This window comes from Nyctibius grandis, chromosome 29 (genome assembly GCF_013368605.1).
Source record: "Nyctibius grandis isolate bNycGra1 chromosome 29, bNycGra1.pri, whole genome shotgun sequence".
Taxonomy (NCBI): domain Eukaryota; kingdom Metazoa; phylum Chordata; class Aves; order Nyctibiiformes; family Nyctibiidae; genus Nyctibius; species Nyctibius grandis.
Genome location: NC_090686.1, coordinates 5,598,176 through 5,624,633, shown reverse-complemented (window position 1 = coordinate 5,624,633; position 26,458 = coordinate 5,598,176). Strand labels below are relative to the sequence as shown.

The 26,458-nt window shown below is 46.3% G+C and overlaps 1 protein-coding gene across 4 annotated transcripts; it reads left to right on the top strand.

The window, feature by feature from the left end:
• Nucleotides 1-300: 300 nt before the first annotated feature.
• On the top strand, nucleotides 301-26,458 carry CARD19 (caspase recruitment domain family member 19). Of its 4 annotated transcripts, none has more exons than XM_068419811.1 (6): nucleotides 301-435; nucleotides 10,908-11,050; nucleotides 13,677-13,830; nucleotides 18,212-18,271; nucleotides 20,132-20,203; nucleotides 21,885-26,458. In XM_068419811.1, the coding sequence occupies exons 1-6, from the start codon at nucleotides 417-419 to the stop codon at nucleotides 21,995-21,997; spliced, it is 561 nt and encodes a 186-aa protein (XP_068275912.1). In that variant the 5' UTR covers nucleotides 301-416; the 3' UTR covers nucleotides 21,998-26,458. The 4 variants fall into 4 exon arrangements, with proteins under 4 accessions (XP_068275912.1, XP_068275913.1, XP_068275911.1 ...); XM_068419812.1 differs by lacking the exon at nucleotides 301-435 and adding an exon at nucleotides 4,534-4,608; XM_068419810.1 differs by lacking the exon at nucleotides 301-435 and adding an exon at nucleotides 9,383-9,671.

Below are 26,458 nucleotides of genomic sequence, written 5' to 3'. Positions count from 1 at the left end.
CAAGAATAATACTATGACTATACAAATAAGAGTGGAAAATTACCTATTCTATACGCAAAGCAATCCTAGAAATTATTAGCACACATAAAAAGAATAATCCCATAACTCTGAGTAAACAAACATCTTGGTTTTCAGAGCTGATGACACATCCCTTAAAACCAGCAGCAAACGGCCGCTGGCTCCCAGGAGCGAGGGAGCAGCCCCACATTGGCACTGCTGGGGTCTGTGCTGCCGGCAGCCGTGACCCGCGCTCCCGGCAGGCCTTGGCCGGCGCAGCCGGACACGCTCCCTCCCAGTTTACTTTCGCTTCTCTGACTTGCCAGTGACCTCTGCTCATCCCGGCAAGGAAGACAGCCCTCCGCCTGCCCTGCTGCTCCACGTGTACCAGGCACAGCACAAACCCGTGAAACCTATGGATGATGATCTACAAGACATGTAAGTGCGTATTTGTAATGAGGAACTTGGGCAAAATGACCACTTTGAGAAGTCCGAATGTGCAGGAACAGAAGTGGGGAGCCAGGAGAGGCAGCGGCTCTGATGGGTCGCTGCTTTCCCATTTTTTTTTCCTTCTTAGAGTCTGTTTTTATAAACGATTAGCTACAACTTGCTGAAGGGAGCTTAGTGTGTAATCTGAGCTTTTAAGAAAGATTTCATTGTATTTTCTTAAACACTCTTCCCTTTGTTAAAGGAACCGCCTGCACTATCTGGATTTAATTTGTTCTTAAAGAGATCCAGTGCTCTTCAGCTGTGGGAAAATAAGAAACCATATTGTGATTTAACAATTAACAGACAAAACAAGAAAACACTACATGCCAATGCTGCCAGGACAAGGGTAATATTTAGTAAAGCAAATAAGTCATTCAAATAAACAAATCAGTTGGTTTAGCAGGGGGGAAACAGCAATGGCTGTTGAGATTAGCTAACCAGGAAATACATCTGCTGTCCTTTAGAGGCTGGGAAACAAAACATTGTTGGGCCTGTCACTAAATGAGGAGATAGATAGAAATCTGAAATGCATCAGAGGGTTTCGGAAATGAGTGGGGCTCTGTCAGTGTGGCACGCCTGCCGTCAGCAGGACGCGAGGGCTCCGCACGCTGCCGCTTGGTCTGGGAGCAGTTCAAAAATCGGCGTTACTCGCCCCAAAGGGCATAAGGGTTTCATAGCACCGTCTGCATACGGCTCATCGCCATCACCAGTACGGAGCGTGCCCCCTCCCTATCCAGCTGTGCTCTTTCAATGTCACGGATCATACCGTGGGAGGGGATTTGGTGGCCAAGTATGTGCCCCTCCAGGGACATGCCCCGTGCAGGCGGATGGGTGTCCCTCTCCACTGCCTCTGCCGCGGCCCGAGGAACTGTGTTTCCAAGGCAAATGTAACAGTAATACGGCCACAGGAGCCTTGCGTGCCACGGGCATGAGGAGGAGATATATTTAACCCTCGATTCTTGTATCATTATCTGAGTCTATAGGACAAAAATATCTCCAGGCAATGTGGCACTGTACACCGCAGCACTCCGGAGTGACTGGTTTTCACTTCCACTTCGCTCACAGTGCTCAGAAACACCGTCTGCTAAAAAACATTTAAGATTTATATCAGAGATTTCAGTCTACGTCACATTATGACTACCAGGTTTTCAGTTTTGTGGTTTAGATTCTGGTAGCGATTCCAGAGAAACTTTTTAGCAGAGCACAAAATGCAGTGAATTCACAACGGTATAAAATGGTCATAAAAACAACTCCTCAGCATGCCGTATTACCACTGCTTCTTACTACGAGGCAACACCTCTTGCTGTAATATTTTAATATAAATATGAAATAGTCTTAAAAATATATGATGAAAGGAGTTGTAAAATGACAATTTCCTTCCCACAAGGTGCCTGTTTCTGTTACTACAAAACATTGCCAAAAATCCCTCTGATACGGGCATGATCAAGGTCTCCATGTGCAATAATAATAATTTACAAATCTGTTTTCATGCTGTTCAGAAGATGCAGATTGCTGAGGGTAAATGGAATAAACTCAGGGTGTTTGTACTATACTCATCTTCCCAAGGACACGTACCATAAATGCCACAGCATTTGACAATACTAAAAATATTCCAGTGAGGTTTTTTCCCCATGTTCTTACACTTTCTAGAGATAACGAAGCTGCTTTCGTCTGTAGTACAGAGCTATAGACCAACGTTTTCAAGAGTAAATGTGGGGACGTAGGTTATGTCACTTGTTAACGGAGGTGCAAGTAATCGTGTGAGGTACAGCGGTTCTGGCTGTGCTCACCACGAAGGTCTCCGCGATGAGCTCAGGGGTGTGCGATGTGGCGCTGGGGTGGGACGCCGCTGTCTTCGGAGAGCTGTGCCAGGCCAGAAACTCCACCCTGGCAGGGGCGGCCAGACGCTGAAAACAGAGGTGAGAGTATCAGAGAAAGAAATTAGCCAGAAGAAAGCTTCAGGACTGTGTTGGGTAACCCTGCTAGCCAAAATGCTGCCCCAGGACATGCTAGAAACGCCCGGTACACCCCAAGCACCATCTCGGGGGTTGTGCTGGGTATGACACTTCCTCTGTGACACCACGAAGTGGCAGCACTCGCAAACTTCCAGCAAATTCTCTTTTTTTTTTTTCATTTTTTTTTTAACTCCCAGGCTAGCTGGAGCTGTCTCTCATAAGAGGGTGTACAGCGTGTATCCAAGCGCAAAGTCAAGTCCTCACTAAATTCTTTCTTACCTCCCATTTGGCAACTCATGCCTACCTTGTAGGCTTCAGAAGGCCCAGCCTGTCGGTTGGGACATGCTGACTTCCAGCTTCAGTGCTACAAGTTCCCAAGACACCACACCACTCAGAGCAAGGGGCTGTACGTTTTATTGTCTTGCTGTTTAACCAGTCCTGGTGTATGGGTATAGATTTTCCACACGGCTGGGTGAAGGAGGAGGCAAACCAGGGCAAACCTTTCAGGATCTTGTGGACCAGTGGTCATCCATGCAACGCTTGTGTTTCCTGGGTAAGGGTGTGTTTGGTGCTCAGGGACTTGCTACTTAAGAGAAGCAAACTGTTTCAATCAGAAGTGTCTGTGCGAGGGCACTTGTGTGGTCGAGGCATTTTATGTACCAGTCCGGCAGCAGCTTTGCCTACTGTGATTTTAATCCCTCCGGAAGATTTCTGTCCCTCTTCAACATAAACAGTTTCTTCATGGTTTCAACACAAGTCATAATTACAAATCACCCTGTGTCTTCGCCATACTAGAAATCTGCCTTTTCCAATACATTATAAAAATACCAGATTTTGTAGTAAAAACAACCTGCAGTAATAAATAATGTATCCCTTTATTTATCACAGTTTGCAAAGCTAAGGTTCAGCCTCGCTCCTCTGCAGCATTTACACCTGGGAAGGCACGTTGTCCTCCGTACCTCGCTGGGTAATTAAATGCTGATGAAATTTTGTGCAAACGGGAGTTTTTAAAACACGCAGATTTCCTTTTCCCTGATGAAGTCAATATATTCCAATTAATTAGATGCTTCACTGCAAGCTTTTCTCTGATTGAGAGAAGTTGTCCTTGCCACACCTTGAATACTGTGCCCAGTTCTGGGCCCCGCACTTCAAGAAAGATGTTGAGGTGTTGGAGCGAGTCCAGAGGAGGGCGACCAAGCTGGGGAAGGGTCTGGAGGGTCTGACCTATGAGGAACGGCTGAGGGAGCTGGGGGTGTTTAGCCTGGAGAAGAGGAGGCTCAGAGGTGACCTTAGTGCAGTCTACAACTACCTGAAGGGAGGTTGTAGTGAAGTGGGAGTCGGCCTCTTCTCCCAGGCAACTAGCGACAGGACAAGAGGACACAGCCTCAAGCTTTGCCAAGGGAGGGTCAGGTTGGACATTAGGAAGAATTTCTTTTCAGCAAGGGTCATTAGCCATTGGAAGGGGCTGCCCAGGGAGGTGGTGGAGTCACCATCTCTGGAGGGGTTTAAGAAAAGACTGGACATGGCACTTAGTGCCCTGGTCTAGTTGACATGGTGGTGTCAGGGCAACGGTTGGACTCGATGATCCCGGAGGGCTCTTCCAACCTGACTGATTCTGTGATTCTGTGATTCTGCTCCTTGGGCTTGAGTAACTACCTGTCAAATTTGCCTTATACACCGTAGCTGCATTGAAACAAACGTGTAGAGTGCTGCAGCACAAGAAAAAATATACACTGCATACGGATACTACGCAAATGTAGACATGGTATTTTGAACTGTTAAATTACTTGTGGAAAAGTAAATTGCGGCATTAGTAATTATGCAATTAATTGCTTCAAACCTGACAGCTGTGGAAGCGTAAATTCACACTTCCACACCGCACCGCGCCCTGGACAGCCACAGAAATGCAGCCATCGCACATGAGTGTGTTTGAGCCCTCCGGGCGGCCCAGGCGATGGGGAAACCCCCAGGAGCGGTGCGGGGGCAGCTGGAGCAGGCCCGGGCACTCCACCGCCACACGCCGCCTCCGCCGGCACCTCCTCCGGGCCTGGGAGGCACCGCCCCGGCGGGCCCCACCGCACCGCCCCGGCCCGGCCCCGCCGCCACCCCCAGCAGGAAGGCCCGCAGCCCGCCGGCGGGCCGGGCAGGGCCGGGGCCGCCATGGCCGGTGAGTGTGGGGCGGGGGGAGCCCGGGGGCGGCAGGAGAGCGCGGGGGCTCCGGCGGCCGGGCCGCCTCGGGCTGTCGCTGCGCCACTGCGCTCCCGGTCCGTGACTGGAGACTCTCAGGCGCTGCCGCGGGTGTGGAGGCGCCTTCGGCGCCCCGTGCTCGGCCGCCGCCAACGCGGCAGCTCCGCGGGAGGGTCTGGCTGCGCAAGCCGGGGCTCGGCCGCGGGGCCCGGGCGGGGCTCACCGCCCGCGGGTGGCAGCGCGGCGGGCCCCCCGGCGCTGGGGAGCGGGCCCGGCCGTGCCGCCTCCGGCCTCGGCGCCGGTGCTGGGCAGCGCCGCGGCGTCACGCCTCGGAGCCGGGCCCGGCGGCACGGGGCTCGGGGCACGGCGGCTGGTTGTGCGGGAGCCGGGCCTGGGGTTTGGGGCCAGCACACACAGCGAGGTGCGTGTCTGAACGGAGGGTTTGCGTTCCCCGACGAAGGCAGGGCGGCAGCGGGCCTGCGTGGGGGCGGGCGGTGCTGGGCCGGGTTTCACACCTCGGCACGCTGTGTGGCACTGACGAGAAATTTTAGTTAAAGGTGAGTTACTGAACTCTACAACTACCTGAAAGGAGGTTGTAGCGAGGTGGGTGTGGGTCTCTTCTCCCAAGTCCCTCTTCTCAACAAGCAATAGGACGAGAGGAAACGGCCTCAAGTTGTGCCAGGGCAGGTTTAGATTGGAGATCAGGGACAATTTCTTCACCGAAAGGGTTGTCAGGCACTGGCACAGGCTGCCCAGGGCAGTGGTGGAGTCACCACCCCTGGAGGGATTTAAAAAACGTGTAGATGTGGTGCTGAGGGACATGGGTTAGTGGTGGGCTTGGCAGTGCTGGGTTAACGGATGGACTCGATCATCTTAAAGGTCCTTTCCAACCAAAACGATTCTATGATTCTATGACTTACTGTGAAAGACTCTTGACTTCTGTTTCCTAACTTACCAGTAGCACCAGCACATGGGTGAGCGCGGCTGGGGAGGGTGGCACGTTGTCTTTCACCTCTGCATCACCACTTCCAGCTCGGAGGAGCAGACCAGTTGCCCTTGATCAGGGGTGCATTTGGTAACCAGTGCAATCTGATCATCTCAGACCAGTTCTCTGCAGTCAGATTCCTTCTTAAATCCTCAGCATCCCTTTCCTGGGCTCTTGAAAGGGAAAAGCCAAAAACTAAATTAGCGTTAAGCTGATATTTTGTTGAGAGAGACTTTTTCAGCCCTTTCCTGAGATGCTTCAGCCGGGAGTTTGCATGGACACGTATAAATGGCAGGTCACGTGCCTTCAAGGTTTTGGTTGTCAGCTTGGCTTTATAAAGTTTATGAAAATCATCCAGAGTTTTACAGGCAGTTGCAACTTGTGTTTGCATTGCAGAGCAGATACTGCTGAGGTTTCTGGAATGGGTGTTTACAAATGATGTGTGTTGTCGTGGAGAATGTCAGAGATGTGTTGGGTTTTGTGGCTGTTGTGTTTAAATTTGTTCACTTGTGATGATTCTTTTTGCTTGGTAAATTGAAGGAGGCTTTTGAGGGAAAAACAAACAAAAGATGAAACCATAATAAAGATGCAGTGTCAGAGAAGGTATCAAGAGTCCTTACGTAAATATTGGTGGGGTTATTAGTTGGAAAGCTCTACCCACCTGACTTAAGGTGATGGGCAGCATTTATGCTCCCAGGGCCCAGGCGTGGATGAGAGCTGTTACGTGTTGCAGCGTAGTGAGGAGGGGCTGATCACAGCCTGCGAGTTTGAAATGCAGCTGGATTTATTAATTTAGTGTCATAAACATGAGGTGGCAATGCGGACCATTGCAGGTCCCTGGGGCCGGGTGGTTCTATCCAGAAGGGCAGCGAAAGTGGATCGTGGAGGACCAAATGCAGGGGGGGGCTGCGAGAGGCAAAATCCCATTTGATATTCCTTGTACAGAAAACAACATGGGGTCTTTTATGGTAAGAATAATTAAGCAGAATCAAAATTACAAAGGGGTTTTTGACCGCCACTGTAATCTGGAAGTTGGTGTTATCAGTGTGTTGTGCCACTGGCTAGTGACACCTTCCAGGGACCAGACACGTCACCACAGGCGTATGGAGCACGAGTGCCAACGCCACAGCGCTTGTCTGACGTCCTGGCTGCTGCCAGGGTCTGGCATAGTGGTGCCTAGGTGAGGAGTTGTCTCTGAAAAACTCCCTGTGAACCCACTCTGCTGTTAAATTAGGAGGAGCTTTGGGAAGGGTGGCTCTGTCGCCCTTGACGTTTTTCCTGCAGGTGCTGTAGAACAGTCTGGCACGTTACGGTCGCATATGATCGGATTTTTTATGAGCCTTGTTATTCCAAGAGCAGAATACCTTTGAGTAGCCTTAAAATACCAGCACTTAATATAATGGCTGGGTCATTCTGCAGCTATCACCAGAAACCTAATTGCCCGTTTGGAAGGAAGGAGGGAGGTGTGTCATTTTATGAAGGGTTGCAATGGGGGTTATTTTTACCTGCTGGTGAAAAATGATGAGTAGGTTGCTTTGTTACTGTCATTTGCTGCTTGCACGTTTATCATCACTGATTTTATGTATTTTATTCTCTGTTTGAGGAGCTGCTGGCTACAAATAACCAATAATCTCTTGCTTTTCTCTGATATCTCTTAATTATACTTAATTTCCTTCTGGGTGTACGGTCGGGTGCAGGCTGTGTATGGTAGCGTGGTGGGCATATGCTGTATGCCAGAGGCCTCTTGTACTTTGGGTAAGAGAAGAAGAGCGGTTGTGTATGATGTGTCATGGGCTTAGAGTAATTGTAAGTCAGTAACATGAAATTATTAGTCATGTTTTTATTAGTCTTCTCAGCTGTTGAAGACAGTTCCTGAGTTTCCTGTCTGTCTCTTTCACAAGTTTACATTTCCTCTGAGTAAGGAAGAGACCAACCTTTTTTTAAGCAACCTTTAGGCCAGCCCTCCAGCTATGCCTGCAGACTCCTCCACGGCAGCTGCATGCTTGAGCAAACCTGCGGCTGGGTCCGAAGCCTGGGGACAGGATTAAGCCAAGTTACATTAATGTTCTGGTGGAGGAGAAGGAGTAACTGCAGTAACATCGAGTTACAAATTCGGAGTTAGATGCAATCCTCGTGCAGTCTGAGGGTGTTAAAATGCCTGGCAATGCCATGCCTGTGCTGTAAGCTGTGGTTAGTTGACCTGGGCTCCCCATTTTGCTGCTCTGAACTTTCTAGGCAAGTACTGGCTGACAGCATGACAGTCCTTTTAATGCTGGGGTGACTCCTGCTTAAAAATAAAGTCGTCTTAGCATAACTATTTTAAATTTTCTTTGCAATAACTGTTGTCTCTTTGAGGGAGTGAGATAAAAGGTGGATATGCAAAATATCCCAAACAACCACTCCCTAAGTTCTGAAGACCTGACGGCACATCAGTAGCCTTCCTGCAGTCGTGAAGTTACCTGGTGTGGGGTTTCTGTTACTTTAAAATGTAAATAACAGGCATGTTCAATATTAAAAAGCTGCTGCTCGTGAACAGTGATTATAAAACTTCATAGCACGGTCATGTTTCTACATCACTAACTGGGCTGTGACTGGCAGTGCATGGCAGCAAGTCCATGCCACAACAAAGCTGCTGGAGCTCCTGGGGCAAGCTGGGCCCGGGAGCATCGTGTGGTGGCTTCACATGCACACGTGTGCTTTCCAGATACCCTTATCACTCCAAAGCAGGGTGCCATGTTCCAGCTGCTGGGATTGGTGGGGCTTTGTTAGTTTGTTTGTTTTCTTTAAATTTAGTAGCTGGAGCACAGTTCTGCACTGGTGGGTGGTGTCAGTGGGAAGTTTCACTTCTCTGGTCTAGCAGAAGCCTGAAGGCAGTTCCTTGTGTGGTTTGGGCAGAGATTTCTCAGAGGAAAGATGAAAGATTTCAGAAGAGAGAAGGGAGATACTGGAAGGGTGAGGTACTTAGGCTCTGCTTTTATTGAGCTAGTGTTGAGCTTGGTAACTGCTCTTTGGGAAATTTTGATTCTTGCACCCCATCCTAAATACTGAACTGATGTAATTTGGAGGAGGTGAAGGTGCAGGCAGGTGAAACTTCTCTGTGGGAATGGGGAGGAAGCAGACTGCTTCATGGGTGCCTCTTAAAAATGGAGCATCCCATAGGATGGGAGAAGCATCTTGCAGATGCCTGAGCCAGGGATAAGACCTGTCCTTGGCAGGCACAGTTTAGCAGTAGCCAGAGAGGCCAAGAGCATCGTCTCATTCTCTTCTCTTACCTTTTGGCTTGGATGGGAAGAAAAAGTAGCCACCCCTGAAATCTCAGAGAGGCTTTTACCCCGTAACCCAGTGCACCAGCACACAGCTTTCAGGTGGCAGCAAAAAGTCCTTGGTAAGACTGGTGATGGTTTAATGAGTGTGTGTAAATGAGAAGTGCCATGAGAACACGGAGTGCTCCTGACTGCTCAGAAAATGATCTTGGCATAAACTGATCTTCAGTTGGTCGCAGTTAACTTCACTGCTGTAATTGCTGCTGATAGACTTCTGCATGCTGCCTGTGCAGGGTCGGTAATGACAAGGCAGGAACAGAGCAAGAAGCAGGGAGGAAGATGATACTTTGAGCCTGCTTTTATTTTACTTGGTATGCTCGTTCTGCCGGATCCTTGTCATGCTTTTAGCACTTGCTGTGGTTTGTTGTTTGAATGTCACAGTGTTATTTGAAGTTTAATTGCTCTGCTAGCTGTAAGACCCTGGTTTAATGCATGTTTTTTCTAAGTTTGCAGAAGGTACAGAGTTGTTGGTGACAGAGAATCACTACAAATCATGTAGCTGAGGCAGACGGAGGAGGAGGATGCTGTAGGGAGTGTGGCACTTCAATCCCCAAAAAGTATTTGCATGAACAGACAAAACTTCACAGTCTCCTGCTCCTTGCCTCAGCCTTTTGTGCACGCCAATGAGTTGATTTGAAGAGAAGTTTGATCTCAGCCCTGAATCAGATAACGTGGAACTTCTTACAACAAAAGGGAGTTGCACAGCAAGAATGTCAGGGCGGTTTGTTTCTGACGGTAAGCTAAAGAGCTGCCTTGACAGCGAGCCTTGGAAAAGCGAGGCATTGGAAACCCATGGAAATAATATGGTGTTTGTATAAAAAGTAAGAGTGTAACTGAAATCCTGTCGTGCCTGTAGAAGCAGCTCTCTGTGCAGTATCAGTTGCTGTGTGTTCCTGTTTGAATAGGGGTGACGCTGGCACTGGAGAAGGTATTAGTGCGTCATGGTCACACTAAGAGGTTTTCCTGAGCCCTTTCCTGTAAATGCTCGTAGCGCTACACAGATACAGAAAAACCCAACCGTGATACAGAAAGGGCAAGGGCTGTGTGTAGGTGCAGTGCATCGTGCTGAAGTTTTCTGGTTCTTTTCCTTCAGTCTTTTCTTTATCTTCTCTAAATTGCAGGGCCCAAAGGGCTGATGGTTATGTATTTTTTGGTAGCCAAAATACCATAAACCCTATGCATTTGCTTTACATGGGGAACGTGCTGGGGGTGGGGGTGTTTTGGTTTTGTTTTCTGTGCTGCTTGGTTATAAAGTGCTGTACTGACATTTTAGCACTTACTTCAGACACGGTCATAAACATTCTCTTTTTAAATCTGATAAGGGCACAGTAACCCGTGGAACCACCCTGGGCCTGTATCTTAACCTAGGGACTATAGACAAGCAGCTGTAGGGAAAGCTGTGCTCCTGCAAAATCCATTGCTCTCAAGCTGGAAATGGTGCCTCAGACAACAGCAAGTCTGGATTTGTGTATTTGCAGAGGTTGAGGTTAACAGAAAAAGAAACGAAATTTATGTCCTTTACCATTCTACGTCAGAGAGAACCTCTCTCTATGAAATACATATTTACATCAAAAAATTTATAAAACACAGTGGTTTTAAACTCCATAATCTGACTTCATAAATGATAGAAAATTTATCTTCAGTGATTTAACAACTTTAGGACTGTATTTGATTAATCCATCAGTGATTGACATCTAAATAATTTAGAACCTTCTCCCTTTGGAAAGAGAGAGGCAGCACGAGTGACCAGCCAGGAGTTCAGATGTGTGTAATTTTAAGTGGACAGGTCTTTGAAAGCACATCACTCTTGTAGTGTTTCCCTAATAGATAGTTCAGCTTTCTAAAGTTACGTGATGGTGGTAATTTTACTTTAGCTATTTAACCTCTGTTAAGAAAATGAAATGTGCAGAATTTAAAAATGGCTCGCTAATTAACTGCTGTGGTTTCTTCTTTGTATTATTTTATCTCTAGATCAGTCGTATTGTCATCGGCTGCAACACGACATGTATTTTCTTACAAGCAACAGCAGACTGAATGAGCAAGTGGTTGATAAAATTATTCTTCAGCTTAACAGAGTCTACCCCCAAATTCTTACCAATGCAGAAGCAGAAAAGGTAATTTGATGAATTTTTCTATATCTCTGAATGTTGTGTTGGTTTTGCGGGTCAGTAGCTCAGCTGCCCTCTTCCCGACTTGACTCTTTGTGCCACATGCAGCCAATCTTCCTCACCTCTTACTTGCTGACCGGTTGTGTCTGGGATCTCATATCAGAGAAGTCACAGGGCTGGCACGTTCCCTGTGCCAAGTGGTTATGAGAGAGGGCAGTCTCTTCAGCAGCAGCTTAATGCCACGGTCCTTGCCATGACGTCTGATGCCGCGCGTGCAGCAGCACACTGTCTTGTAACCACTCCGTGGGCAGAATTGCACCCATCGTGTGACCAAATGCCCTGCATGCCTGCCTCCTCACATGAGCTGGTGTGGGGTGTCATGTCAGATGATCTGTGCTGTGTCCAGCTGTGTCCACAAAATAGTCTATTGGCTTAATCAGTTTTAGTTGCTGATTAATGTGATTAATAACTCTTGAGTATAGGTAGAGAAGGGGGGCATTGGTCCCATGTGTAAGTGTGGGAGCTGTGGGAAGTGGATGGAGTTAGTAACACCTTGTAGTGGTGCCACTATGTATAGAGGAAGGCCTCCCTCTGTGTCATGAAGATTTCAAAACTGGGTAGCTGTTTCTAGGGAAAAAGATCTTTTAAACTTGTGTGCAGTGAAAATTAAAGTCAGTTCGAAGCTTCCCAGATCCTACCTATTACAGTTTGTACTTGCCCTCTGCTGACTTCATTGTCTGCACAAGGCTCGAGGATTTGGCATATCAGTATTTTACCATTAGGAAAAATGGGTCTAATTCTGTCATAATGAAAATCCATGGGGATGAATGGTGTTTTGGTGGTGTAGAGCAGTGCTAGATCATCAGCTGAGCCAGTCTAGCCACTCAGTTATGATAAACATAGAATCATAGAATCGTTTTGGTTGGAAAAGACTTTTAAGATCATAGAGTCCAACCGTTAACCCAGCACTGCCAAGCCCACCACTAACCCATGTCCCTCAGCACCACATCTAGCCGGCTTTGAAAACCCTCCAGAATCACAGAATCAACCAGGTTGGAAGAGCCCTCTGGGATCATCGAGTCCAACCGTTGCCCTGACACCACCCTGTCAACTAGACCATGGCACTAAGTGCCATGTCCAGTCTTTTCTTAAACACCTTCAGAGATGGTGACTCCACCACCTCCCTGGGCAGCCCCTTCCAATGGCTAATGACCCTTGCTGAGAAGAAATGCTTCCTAATGTCCAACCTGAACCTCCCCTGGCGAAGCTTGAGGCTGTGTCCTCTTGTCCTATCGCTGGTTGCCTGGGAGAAGAGGCCGACTCCCACTCCACTACAACCTCCCTTCAGGTAGTTGTAGACTGCAATAAGGTCACCTCTGAGCCTCCTCTTCTCCAGGCTAAACAACCCCAGCTCCCTCAGCCGTTCCTCGTAGGTCAGACCCTCCAGACCCTTCACCAGCTTGGTCGCCCTCCTCTGGACTCACTCCAACACCTCAACATCTTTCTTGAAGTGCGGGGCCCAGAACTGGACACAGGATTCAAGGTGCGGCCTCACCAGTGCTGAGTACAGAGGGACGATCACTTCCCTAGACCGATGCACAATTAAAGATGTTCTCATTCCCTCAAGAGCTTCAAAATATGCATAAAGAATCTGTGAAACATCATTTGTGACTTCTGCACTTAGCAGACAGAAATGAACTACTTTTGCATAGGTCCAGGCCAGTTTCTGTCAACTCTGTTGAGTGTTTAGGAAGCTTACAATCTTGGCTAGATCCGGTAGACCTTGTGGGAATTTTGTCAGAATAAGGAGTGTTGTGTAAGGTTTGTTGCATTCCTGTCCCCCTAGAGCAGGGATTTATCCTAGGTAAGTATGCTAAAAAGGTTATGTACTGTACTAGTCTGAAATATAATGCTTTGCTGAGAATGGCTTTGGATGTTTTCCAGGTAAGCTGAGATGAGTTTGATGTAAGGCTAGGTGCGTGTTTTCATTCGCTGTGTAAGGTCTCCTAATATTCATCACATTTTCGACTACAGAAAAAAAGTGCTTTCTTCTGCAGCTGCCTGCCATGTTGCCTGGGTAATGGGGATTTGTGTGTGTTGCACTGGGTACACAGCAGTTAATTGTGCTGGAAACAATGAAACGTGTAATCTTGGGATGATGAACACTCCAATCTTGGGACTAATATAAGCAGTATAGAGTACCTTTTTGGGTGCTCATTACTAGGCAGCTAAGGGAAAACTTGAAAACATAAAACTTTATAATAAAATTTGTTGATATTTTCTATCAACAGCTGTCAAAAATTGTAGAATAGCCAGTACTGTGTTAGTTTGAACGCAGAGAAAACATCAAATGCAGAGTAGCTGTCACTTTATCAGGCCAGAAAAAAGAACGAGGGAAGGCAGAGGCACTATACTCTCCATCAAGCAGTGCTGACCAGATGGAGCTCAGTGTCTTGCAGGCTGCTGTGCAGTGCATGTGTGTCCTTTCTAGGTCCCCCTCGCTTTTTTGGCCCATTCTTTTAGCAAATATAAAACAAGCTCCGTATCTCACTGTCTGGAATGCTGTAAAGTGATGTAAAATTGATCTCCAGCTGTTGCAGTCTCTCTTCTGATGAATGCTTTTCTCTCACAGTTCAGGAATCCAAAGGCATCACTCCATACCAGGCTTTCAGATCTGATAAAGCACCTTCAAAAGAAAGGAGACAGACACTGTCAAGAGTTTTACAGGGCTCTGCAGATCAATGCTGAACAACTGTATAATGACCTGCCAAGCAGGAAAATCTTGAGTAAGTTCATTTCTAAGTTGATTGAGTTGTGGATTTCCTCATCAGTGTATTACAAAACCTCATTTCAGATGAGGTTTAGGTTATTTAAATAACCTGGTTAGGTTATTTAAATAATTTCAGGGGTATAGCTTAATTCCTTCTGACTGGAATTTTCCAAAAGCTGCAAGGGGATTTGACTGTGTAGTTCTTGTTATTTGTTGACTACTGTGGGCAGTCCAAAACATTTTGATTGTTTTGAAACATGAAATAGGTCTTTAAAACAGTGTAAGTGCAACATGTAAGACAGCAATATAACTTGTATGAAGTGCAATTTCTCTTTTCATAACCATTGCTTCTTAATGGCTTGTTTATTTCCTCTGTGTTTATTCTGGCTTGTAGCACATAAGAACATTACAAACCTCAAATTTGTTAAGCTCAAAACTCCGGTGGCCCAGAAGATTGGCTTTCCCTCAATCCATAAATCTCATAGTTGGGTCTAGTTTAACATGAAGCAAACATTCATAGGACCTTGCAATGATGAACTGTGATTTTAATCACTTAGGACTTGTTTTGTGCAGCTGATGGGCCTGACTGATGTCCCCCAAATATACATGTATGTACTTCAGAAGGCCTGAGGCTCAAACAGATTTGATTCTATACGCAAAGGAGCTCACCTCTTTAAGGAAAAGTATCAAGCCTGACTTGCCAACCTGGGATCATGCTTGCTATGTGTTGGTGTTTATTTTTTTTCCTCCCCACCCTCTGCTACCTAACGAGCTGGAGAAAAGTCCAGTGTTCCAAATGGATGGGAAATACCTTCAGGCATCCCCATACTGCAATGACCTGAGGAGCTTGAGGGAAAGCTCCCACATTTAAGTTAATGAAGCTGCAAAAGGGCTGCAGTTAAAGAAATCCTGATAAAGTATCTAACAGCACTAATGCTTCACCGGTCAATTGATTTCTGGTTGTAAGAAACTCCACAGTTAGATGCCAGGGGTAATGTTAGACATGTGGGTTCAAACTCCAGTGAGATTCAAACTGTTACACCAAAAGTCTATAGGTATAAAAAAAACAGACCTCTTTTATTTCTGGAGTGAAAAGAGCATGTAACATTGTAATTCCCTTTGAAGATACTGCATTGTCTAGCTTCGTTTTGACTTTCATTTTGAAAGAAAAGGTTTGTATCTACCCAGTACAAATACACACCGGTGGGAGACTGCACCATTTTCCTGCCTGTACAGGGGGGCTGCAAAGTTACCCCAGGTCTCCACATCTGTAGCTGAACCCTCTTGAACTGGGAAAGTCTGGGCCCATCCCTGCCTCAGAATCTCAGATAAGCACGAGTCCCAATTGATTCAGCCTCGCAGCAGCTTTAAGGCAGTGCTTTTGATCTGATACTGACCTTGCCGAAGTCACGCCCTTTGAGGGAACAGGCTCTTAAATCAAATAGTCTTGGATCTATCATTTTTACTCAGGTAGAGCTCAAGAGCAACAGGTTTTTCTGCCAGGCTGACTAGAAGGCAGCAGACAGCCTTTATTAATTAAGAGCAGCTTAAGAAGTCTTAGTGTAGTCACTAAGAATAAAATTTCAAGAGTGTGTTGATGGTTTAAGAGTTTAAGCTCTGCTAATGTTCAATAACACCTGCAAGCCATTTCTGAAAACATGTCTTAATGTACACCCAGTAGCCAAGGCCTGACTACGTCCCATATGGATAGTCTGAATTCAGTTGAGTGCTAGGAACAGCATAGCTGTGACCAAGTTCATCCGTACCCAGAAAGCTCCTGTTGGAAGTTGTGCAGATATTGTGAAGATGATACACTCTCACACTGCCTCGTGCTGTTGTCACGCCCGGACAAACCAGCTGAAAGGAACCTGAGGTGTCTGTGTGATGTTTTCACTTCTAGCTAGAGCATAAACGTGCTCGTCCTTGCCCCTGATTGACGTGGTTACTTCTGAGAGCTTTTACTTGGGTAGCCACATCAGTAGGCAAGGGTAGGGCTTCTCATGGTCAGACTGCACATAACAAGTACATGTGCTAGAAGAGCTTCACAGAGAAAATAGAGCTGTTTGTGGTGCTCCCAAACTGTTCTGCTGCTGTTGCATTATGCAAAGGGACTCCAGTAACCAGCATAAGTCATGAAATTCTCTGTATCTTGGTACACTCTCATGTTACATCCTCAGAACAATGAGAATAATTTAAATAACTGAGTTAATAAATACTACTACATGCTGAGATTCTGCAGTTTCCTTATATTGACCTGAGAAGGAAATAATGAGGTGATTGTGGTAATATGTTTGCTGCTTCTTATGAGTTCTGTAACTAAAACACATGTATGCATTCTGGACTGAATGGTCGATAATGGTGCAGCATTTTAAGCTAAAACCACAAGCAAGTTTGTTCTTCAGGAGGAGATCCCTTTTCAATACGAGATGTTATTTAAGTGAACTTGGACATTTTGAATATTAAAGGCATTATCCTTCAGACCTCTAACATGTACAATTTTTATGTTACTCATTGCAGTAGTTGTTAAATTTGACACAGAGCATTTACAGAATTGACACTAGAATTTGTAAATGTGAAGGGAAAAAGGGAATCCCTAACATGGGCACTGTTCTAAAGGCAGATTGAACTGAAACAAGCAGTGTTATAAACACCTGGAGAAATTATTGGTGAGGACACTGAACTGTGGCCAGGACAGAGACTACATGCAGCTGTACATATGAAAAATGTTTTCCACAGAGAGAATCCTTTCAAAGTTTTCTTTTTCATTTTAAAAACAACTTTAAAATTTGTGCTGGAACAAAATTTCTTTGCATAAGGTATCAGACTGGCAGTGAAATGTTCAGCAGCATCTCAGCATTCCCGCTAGAGGGTGGGTAAGGCACACGGGCCGCCTCAGCGGCGGAGCAGGATCCTCCAAGTGACTCGGAAATTGTTGTTAGTTCTCTCAATGCTGACACAGAGTGGAAAGATAAAGGATCAGATCAGCCCTACGCAGCGATAGCCTCACAGATTGCAGAGATTTGGCTGTGCTCTCCTGTGAAGCGTGAGGATTTCTGAGCTAGAAATCCCTCAAAATGGGCACGCTACGGGAGATTGCCCTCCATAGAGTGTGCCGTGGAGGCTTTGCAGCAGTCCTTTCTGCTTCAGTGACCCTCAGGCTTTGCAGCAAAGTGCTTCAGATGTTCTGTTCTGCTTGAATGCTGTGCCCTGTCACCCCCTTGACAGGGCCGTATCGAGCATGGGAGGCAGACGTTCGGCTAATGCTGGCTGACAGCAGGTCCCCTCTGCTGGCTTGGCACACAGGGCGGGTTTCCAAGGCACCTCACCTAGCTCCACATTGTCACCTAGAAGGAAATCAGTTGAGACCAGTCTCAATCTCGTCCCTATTGACAGCCAAATGTAGAGTTCTTGCTTTTTTTTTTTCTTCTTCTTCTTTTTTTTAACCCTCTTGACCACAAAGAGGTTTGGCTAAAAAAGTTGTTTTGCAGATTCATGATGCATTAAAGGAAGGCCATTCCTCTGCCACGTACGGTGGCAACGGTGGTCTTTGGTGTTGCACATACGCTCTGCAGACAGAATCACAGAATCAACCAGGTTGGAAGAGCCCTCTGGGATCATCGAGTCCAACCGTTGCCCTCACACCACCCTGTCAACTAGACCAGGGCACTAAGTGCCATGTTGTCTCCACATCTATGCAACAATGACACCTCTAAAAGAGCTGCGGGTCTTTCTGCCCAAAGCAGAAACTGCTTTGTTGCTGCTAACTACGGAGCACCTTGTCTTAAGGTCGACATTTTCTGCTAGAATTTGCAGAAAGATGGAGGCAAAAACTATTTGCACCAAATTTTAGCACGTAATACCTACAGACTTTCAAAGAAGCTGTGCATGTCTTTAGCTGAGACCAGAATTTAGGTAAATAATCTGCGCCGAGCAGTTTGTTCCAAGTGCTTCATCTGCCAGATACATTAATGCCCAGAGATTTACTCACGAACAGAAAGAATGGTGATGCATTAAATTATAGAGGTGTTTTCAGATTAGCACCTATATTAACAAATAGTTTGCGTTTATTACAATGAAAATTTCTGGCATTGTGGAAGGATTAGCTCCTGCTTTCCTCCCTTGGGAAACAAGTGTAATGTTACTGCTGTGGTTAGTGCTTAACCAGATCAGGGGTGTTGCTGCAGCTATTTATAGTTGCATTCAGATGACTGTGTGCCTGTGTCTTTCGATCAACATATATCCAGATTTAACTATACCTTTGGAGGCATTAATGTTTTATGTCAAAATTGGGTATTTTTCTGAAATGTGTTGTTTTGCACAATTTTGCACGCGCTGATGATGTTCGTTTGTTTGCTTGAGCTGAGTACTAACTTCTCATGTGTTGCTTTTATTTCTAGAAACCACAGATTCCACTGAGATAGACACTGACAAGGAGAAATATATGCTAAATGACAGGGGTAAATAAATGCATACAGTGTCCCCGGATGGAATGGCTTTTCAGATTATGATGCAATTTATTTTATCATGTAATTTGCATTTTATGTAACAAATAGTTTGGTTTACGATGCCTTTACTGTCACAAGTTAAGGGGAATTAATGGCAGAAAACGTACTGAGCTGCTGTTGAGGAAACTGGTGCCAGGAAATTCAAGAGACTGTAGGGTTTAATCAATATTTACAATGGTATTTTTGTTTACACTGTTATAGCTAAACTCTTCATTTCCTATGATTTCTTCAATGCTTGAATAATAAGGTCTGTTCAGCTGCTGCTGCTGTCATTTTGCATAAGGCATCAATAATTTTTTAATATAACTTTCAAATTTTTTCATTTTTTTTTTAAGCTTTCAATGTAAGGACAAATCATTTGAAAACAAATACAGAAAGGAAGATGAGCGAAGGTGAACTTAAATTTATTTTCCTTAGGAAAACATGTTAATTTTTTTTCCCCTTCCTCTGTTCAATGCCCAGATTACAGAGGCAAATATTTTATTTGCTGAAAGATATTTTGAAAAGGAATTGAAGATCTGAAAGAAAGCTGGAGAATTTTCAGAATTTATAATGAACTTTTTTATAATTTCATTTTAATTGATATTTTATTTAGAAATTTGGATACAATTATGAGAGAATAGAAGCACCTTCTATGAGCTCTGCCTTTTTGCCAGTTTTCCCCTGAGAGGAAGCTGAAACGAGGGGCAGAAACACAGTTTAACTCCGTGTATATTTTTGCCTGTGGTGTTGTTACTTTGAATGTTGAACCAAATTGCTGTTCAGATTTTGACATCGCTGTTGCTGACTGCAACCTGACAGTACAGGAAGAACAGAGAAAATGCTTGGAAATAAGAAAATTAAATAATTTCTGTTCTTGTGCTGATGAAAGAGCTGGCCTCAGACTGGAGATTGTCCTGCTGCGAGCCACCCTCGCTGGGACGTTACCTCCGAAGGAGCAGCCAAGTCCTTGCTCTTTTGGTGTCTCCAATGTCCTTGTCCATGGGGTCAGCTCCGCTGGTCTGTTGGGCTGCAGTACATTTGTCCTTCAATTGACAGGTGCAGTTTAATTGTAGCTTTATTCATAGTGAAGTAGTGAATATAAATAGAATATTAGATAATCAAGAAGCAGATACAAGTCTTTATGAGGTTTTGTCTGTGGATAAGTATGAATTAGAACGGTTTTATTGAACACCAGCGTTAGACTGCGTGTAATTCCAGGCAGGCACGTGAAGGGAGTGTTTCCAGTGGGAGGTTTGTTTTAGTGCGCGTGTGGCTCCACATTTCAGCTTCCAGCAGAACTGTAAACAGGAGCAAGAACATTTGCTCTCGTCATGAAAGTGGAATTTGTGGAACATCTGCGGGGAAAAAACAAACCCCTCCAAATCTGCTTGTAAGGGACTGCATCGTATGATGTGCTCTTACCCGCAGGCAGTGCAGGGTGGCTCAGTGGGAGCTATTTATGGAGTAAAATGCTACAGTGTGTGGTGAGGTCCCAGTAGTCTGGTTAGTATTTTGTTGTAGTGTTTAAGGGGTTTTTGCACCAAGTTTTAGAGTGAGGAAGCATCTCAGGAAGCTTTCACTTACAGGATATAGCTAGATGAAGAGAGGTGAGCAGTGGATGGTGTCAAAGCGCTGTAGTAAAAATTAATTGCAGTATAGTAAATGTGCTTCATAGTACATTAGCTGCAGAACATACATAATTGTGACTGTGTTAGCTTCATTTGAATACACTTAATTATGCATATTAATAGCAATTGATGATTTATGAACTGAGCTAAACTTCCACTGCTCTGTTCTGTCTTAACGTGTTTCCTTTTTCGTTTTCTTTAGGTCCAGTGTTTTTTCTCGCTTGTTTTAGCGTTGCTGCAGGATTTGCCTTATTCTGGTATTGCTGTAACTCAGGTAAACTCCTCCGGTGTTTTTTCTCTTGGTTGCCTTACTTTAGCCCAGGACAGGAGAGCAGCATTGATCTAACGTGGCTTATTTAATAGAGCAGGTCAAGGCATCGTCATTCATTAATGAGGTTTGGATACAAACTGCGCCTCAGACATGCCGAGATATAAATAATGGATAGTTTGTGCTCAGAAGATGCCACAAATAGGGGCCCTTTGTAAAGACCGTAGTCATGTGAGCTCCTGTTGCTATAGCAATGGGTCACGATTCCCAGGAGTCACGAGACAGACCCAGACCTGGCTTCCACGTGCCTTGGGAGCTGGTTGAAGCATGACCAGCGCCAGGGCCGGAGGACGCTGGCTCCGTTTGCTGAGCCCGAGCAGCTACAACCATTGCCTGTGTTGCAGGCTCTGGGTGTTAGCTCTCCCCGTTCACTGGAAGTTGCCTGCTCCACAGCAGCCCGGGGAGCAGAGCTCCTGCTCCATGGCATAGCCCCACCTTCCACTCGCCAAACGCTGTGGTGAGAGCAGCAGCTCTTAGCAGAAGGCGCATTGATGCATCCACATGGATCAACTTCAGCAAAACAGTGAGTCAGTGCTAGTGGGAGAGATCCACGGGGAGAGAGTAGCTGATTCAGAGGTGTCACTTGATCTGGAGTCTTCGCATGGTGCTGTGGGAAGTGCCAGTCTTCACACGGTAGATGGGGAGCAGAATCCAAACTCCAGTTTGGTTTGGTGCCTTCTGCTCCTCCTACCCTGCTCACAGCAGTAACAGTTGGACATTGTACTATTTTTTTTCACAGAGCTGTAGGCTACAGTAGCGCCAGTTCATGGACATTTCAGGTGATGTGGGAGTCTGAGCTGTGCTATTCTTCATTCCTAGGTCAGAGTCCCTCAGCTGGCCTGTCCATGGAATCAGGGTTTAAGGCTAGAGGGGAACCATTAGACCTTTGAGGCTAACCCATGTGTTTCCGTAGCTGCCATCCCTTCCCTTCATCAGGTTCAGTCACCAGCATTTAATAGAAGCATTTTCAGAAAAGCTTTCAGGGACTGATACAAAAAAAAACAGAGAATCCATCACTTCCCTTGATCCCAGTTAATCGTCCATAGTGTTAGAAGTGTGTGTCATTCCCAGTTTGAACTGGTTTCAGCTCCAGCCTGGCATTTTTGTTAAGCCTTTCTCGACCAGATTGCAGAGCCCCTTAGCCCCTTGTTTCTGTGCCAGCTGACATTCGTATTTTCTCCCTGTGGAGGTCCTTGTGCCTCAAGTCAGCTCTCCATCTTTATTTTTGCTAAAATTACCAACTAATCTCTCCAAGTCTTTCGTTCCAAGGCTCTTTTTTTGTAGTTTTTGAGGCTCTTTCCTGTACCTGTGCAGTATCTCAATGCCCCATGTGTAACAGGGCCACCAGACCTGGATGTGGTGTTCCAGTGCCGTGCTCAGGTGTAAAGCTGCCCCCTCACTTACCTCAGTGATCTCCTCTTTGTGTGCCTGAACTTGCAGCGAAGAATCCCAGCAGATTCATCGTTACCCTGTCGTGGCAGTTGATGTATATACAATATTGAAGGAAATGGGCATTCCCCTAGAGTAATTTATTGATTCTAATTTTTTCTAGATGCTGTTTATTAGCTAGGATGAAACTTAACTGTGCTCACTCTCTCTTTTTCCTCCCATCTTCCTTCTGTTTTAGATACGAAAGTCATAGGAAGAGCCAGGAGAATCTTGGGCTTTTCTCCTATTATCATAGGAAGACACGTTAGAAACATTTGTATGTTGTATTTGGAAGATATACCAAGAAATTAAGGAGAAACTGCCTTTTCACTCGTCTGTACGGTATTCCTGCCACGGGGAGACAACGGTGCATGAATGTTAACGTACTATACTCTCATACCAAAGATTTTATTAACTAGCTTCATCAATAATTGTGTTGCCTCAAGATGTATTCAGAATTTCAGCTATATATGTCCTTCCTTATGGGAACGGACCATTTATTTTTGTAAATGCTTATTTTAAAATATTTATCATTTGGATAAAAAATATTTTTTAATACAAACTTTAAAATTATATCCTAAGTGCTCCTGGGTCTTAAGCCATGTTTGCCTATGTGTTTTATACTGGAATGAAGGATCACAACTGTTTCAAGAACGCTAGCCTGTCTTTTGTGATAATTAATTTAAGAAAAGCACTTAAAAAACCCACATGCACTCGTAGCCTTAAGAAGAACTGGATCTCCATCTCAGGATTGTTTGTCTTGGCTTAGACCCTCTTTACTTACTGCCTGAGCTCAGGTGGGCACTGGCACCGACGGAGCTTATTGGTGCCAGTTCCCTTGGTGTACGCCCAGTACTTGCCACGTTTGCTGACTCTCCTCTTCGTGCCTCATCCCAGCCTGCCTTGTTCATGTGCTGGGGCTGGTGCAGACTGTGGAAGGTTCCAGGGACTGGAGTGTCTAATCTGAAGCACTTGAAACTACCAAGAAAATTTTTGGAGATTTATTTAGCTTTTCATTTTCCACTGTTGCAGTCTGTATGTCTACGAAACTGAAGTAATCCAAGATATTTTGCAGGGACTTAAGTGCCATGACATGGGGCTTTTTTTAATGGCCAGAAATATGTACACTTACTTGAAGAGCCTGAGGTTGTTCAGAATGTTGTTTGATGTTACGTTTTCCTTCTGTGAGTTGAAACCTGAAAAACTTGCAGAAATCATTGTAAGACTAAAATTCTTGAGGGAAATGCAGGGAGTCAGGGCTGCAAGTGAAGCAGCTTGGGGTTTCTGAGCTTTAAGAACTTAACCTTGCTCCTGCCTAGCTCAGTACAAACGGCTTTCCTCTTCCAGATGGGAGGTGTGGTAGTTTGGTTGCCCACTCAAGAGTGTGAGGTGTTTGGGGAGACCCTGTGCCTGTCCTGGGTGAGAATGATGCTTTGTGGCTCTTCATTCACTGAGGGAATGAAGAGGTTTCCAGATCGAATCAAATGTCACCTGAATAAAAGTTGCAGCTACATCACAAGTTACCGTGCACTGGAGGATCCCATGTCAAATTTTAAGTCATTTGGAGTGGTTTTCTCTAAACAGTCAGACTGAAAATTGTCTTCCAGCTTTAAACTTAATTCATGCTATAAAAATGTCATCTTCTGCAAAGTAGAGCATCTTGTAATAACTGTATTTCCCCCCAGGACAACACTCACCTGATATAGTAGCAAGCATAGTCCAGAGGAGATGAGCACAGGGCCAAGTTTCCGAATAAAAGACACAAAGAGTATTTGCAGGAAACATCTTGAGAGATGAAAAAGGGCTCAGAGGACCTTGATTTACAAGAGGACACAGCCTCAAGCTTCGCCAGGGGAGGGTCAGGTTGGACATTAGGAAGCATTTCTTCTCAGCAAGGGTCATTAGCCATTGGAAGGGGCTGCCCAGGGAGGTGGTGGAGTCACCATCTCTGGAGGGGTTTAAGAAAAGACTGGACATGGCACTTAGTGCCCTGGTCTAGTTGACAGGGTGGTGTCAGGGCAACGGTTGGACTCGATGATCCCAGAGGTCTCTTCCAACCTGACTGATTCTGTGATTTTGGTCTTCTGATAAAGTGTTTTTACCTATGGCATTGAAGTGTGGTTGGGCCACGAGCCAGCCCCACGCAAAGGCAGCCACAGTCTTGGTGAGGTCGAATCTCAAGAACAGACGGTGCATCTTCGTGGTCATTGCTGGTGCAAGTGCAGCTCATCTTGAAACACCTGATAAAATCCAACGGGCTGCAGGGATGACGCTGCAGCCACGCTGTGAGTCAGCACAGGGCGTTTGGGTCCGTGTGTGTTTGGGCTCTGGGAAGGCAGCTCCCCGTCGCTGGGGTTACACGGCGCGTGTTGAGGCTGGCTTGGCTGTTTTCCCCGTGACTGCGGAGCCGGCGGTTCCCTAAGGGCTCCCCCGGTGTAACTGCAGCTCGTGTGTCTCTTCGATCTCGTCCCCGCTGGGGCTCTCATTAGGGAGCAAACGGTGACGGAGATGAGCGCATTTCCTACAGAACTGGCTAACCGCAAGGCTCCGCTGCTGCTGCCGCGCTGCCTTCCACCCTGGGAAGTGCTTTAATTATATTCTGTTGTTTTCCCTCTGCCTTGCCTTGTGGTTAAGGTGACAACAGGTTGGGTTTTTTCTCCAGCAACCCAGCTCTCATTTATAACATTTGAAATGAAATGTTCCTTTCCCCACTGCTGCTTACCTCCTATAGCAGCTCCTTTTTAAGGGACTAGAAAAAACACCTCTGAAATCTAAGGGCGTTTTAAATCTTTGCCTTGGAGTCAACTCTGAAGCCTCGTTAGAGGAACAGGATTCCATTTGACACACAAAAAAAACATTATTCAAAGTAACCGCGAGAGTCACATCTCATTTTAAAGCCGAAGCAGAGGCCTTCTTGCTGCTAGGCAGATTCTTTCTGTTTAGATGATCCACTGTGTTACCCTTTGAATAACAGGTTGCAAATCGCTGTTACTGAAACCCACAGACGTTACCGGTGCCTTATTTAATCGGAAGGTGAGAATCTGCTATACTTACTGGTTCAAGGATGCCGTGCAGTGCCAGGAGCCCTCTCGGGTCGATAAAACCAGCCCAGGAGCCCACTGGCTGTGCAGTAGGACATGGTCCTTCCACTCCCGTAAACCGAGTGGCTTTCTGGAGCCTTGAAAACCATATGGGTTAGGAAAGTTTACTAAGGACTCCGGCTGTATTTCTTCCCTTCCTGAGGTTGCTTGAGATGAGACTGCCTCTTGGGATTAAAAAAAATAATCCAGGGTGAGCTATCTCCAGGGTTTGGGCTGGGAGGAGAAGGGAAAAATAGGTCTTGGTTCATCCCAGTGTTAGTTAAAGGACCTGGCAGCAAAGAACAGAAAATAATCTGTTCCTTTATTAGTGCTAGTTATTAATTTAAAAAGTAAAAGTGAGGCAGCAGATGCAGTGGTAATTCCTTCTTCAGCTCCTGGAGGAAGCCCAGACGTCCCTGCGTGGGAGTCACGTCCTTCAAGGAGAGCGGTGTTATTTGCTTGGAAACAAATCATGTAGGGTCTTGGAGGAGCCTGGCTGGCTGCAGGATTCCAGCTTCCCTGTCAAGTCAGGAATAGCTTGGCGTTTGCTGCTGAAACTGTGCTGGTATTGAGGAATGTGCTCTGCTTTACGTGCAGGGGAGTCGTCCTGGCTGTGTGAAGCTCAGCAGGTGGTTATATGTGTGGAGGATAGAGGCCGTTCTCGTGCTGCAGGCAGTAAGTGTACAGGAGCTAACAAAAAGCAGCTGTGTTTTCAGCTCCTCTTGTGCAGCTCTCGTTGAAGAAGTAAAGTGTTTGTTTTTCCCTACAGCACAAGCAGCGTTGTGCCTTCAGCAGCATCAACAGCCAAACGGCTCTCGTGTGAGCGATGCTCTCCTGGAGGGCTGGACACGGCTCTTGGGCCAGAGCGGAGCAGGGAGCAGCTGTGGTCTCTGGAGGGTGGGAGCGCTGGGGAGCAGGCAGCTGGCTCCCCTGCCCGCTCAGGCCGGGCTCCGCAGCCAGCGCCTCGCACACGGACTGGCTGCAGCTCCCACCAGGGACCGGCCGCCTCCCGTGCATGAATCCGAGGGGAGGGGAGCGGGGATGAGCCCTGCGCTCGTCAGCCTGGGTTGGCTGGTGCTACCCCCCGAGCAGGGTGTGCAGGCGGCTGGGCCGAGCCGTGTCGAGTTCAGAGTGGCGGGGCCGGCTGCGTGCAGAGAGCGTGGGACGCAGAGTGACAGCTCACACAGTGAACGTGCACCATCCCCTGCAGAGACAGGCCGCTACGTAAAGCCCGTCCGTGAAGTGCGAGGTGCCTGCGAGCCGGAGCGGGAGGAACGTGCTGGTTCATTCTGGGCCGGACTGGGCTCCTTCAGAGCTGCTGGCTGGAGCTGTCAAAGCTGCTCAGGCAAAGTTACTCATGTTGTATCATTCACTTGTGATTTTTTTCCCCTCATACTGTAATAAATTGAAAACATACTTGGTCACATGCAGGTGTGGATGCTTTTTGCTCTGTTCTGTACGTGCAGGTGTTATTCCAGGGGGATGCCGTGCCGTAGCTGTGTGATCAGCGTTGCTGTTACACCCAGAAATGCAAACAGTTGCTGTACTTCACAGGTCCTGTGTTTCGTACTCATTTATCCTAACGTATGTTGTCTTGAATTCTGTAGAAATCAATGGAATTTGTTGTTTTTTTTTTTTTTAATGGGGTGAATCTGGCAATTAAATTGAAATAAAATCTGTACTGAGAAAAGAA

Excerpts from the sequence above, each read along its gene's own strand:
- CARD19 (XM_068419810.1), top strand. The coding sequence starts at position 9,647 with ATGTCAGGGCGGTTTGTTTCTGACG. Across the intron at positions 9,672-10,907 it reads AGGGCGGTTTGTTTCTGACG|ATCAGTCGTATTGTCATCGG; the intron begins GTAAGCTAAAGA and ends TTTTATCTCTAG. Across the intron at positions 11,051-13,676 it reads CCAATGCAGAAGCAGAAAAG|TTCAGGAATCCAAAGGCATC; the intron begins GTAATTTGATGA and ends TTTCTCTCACAG.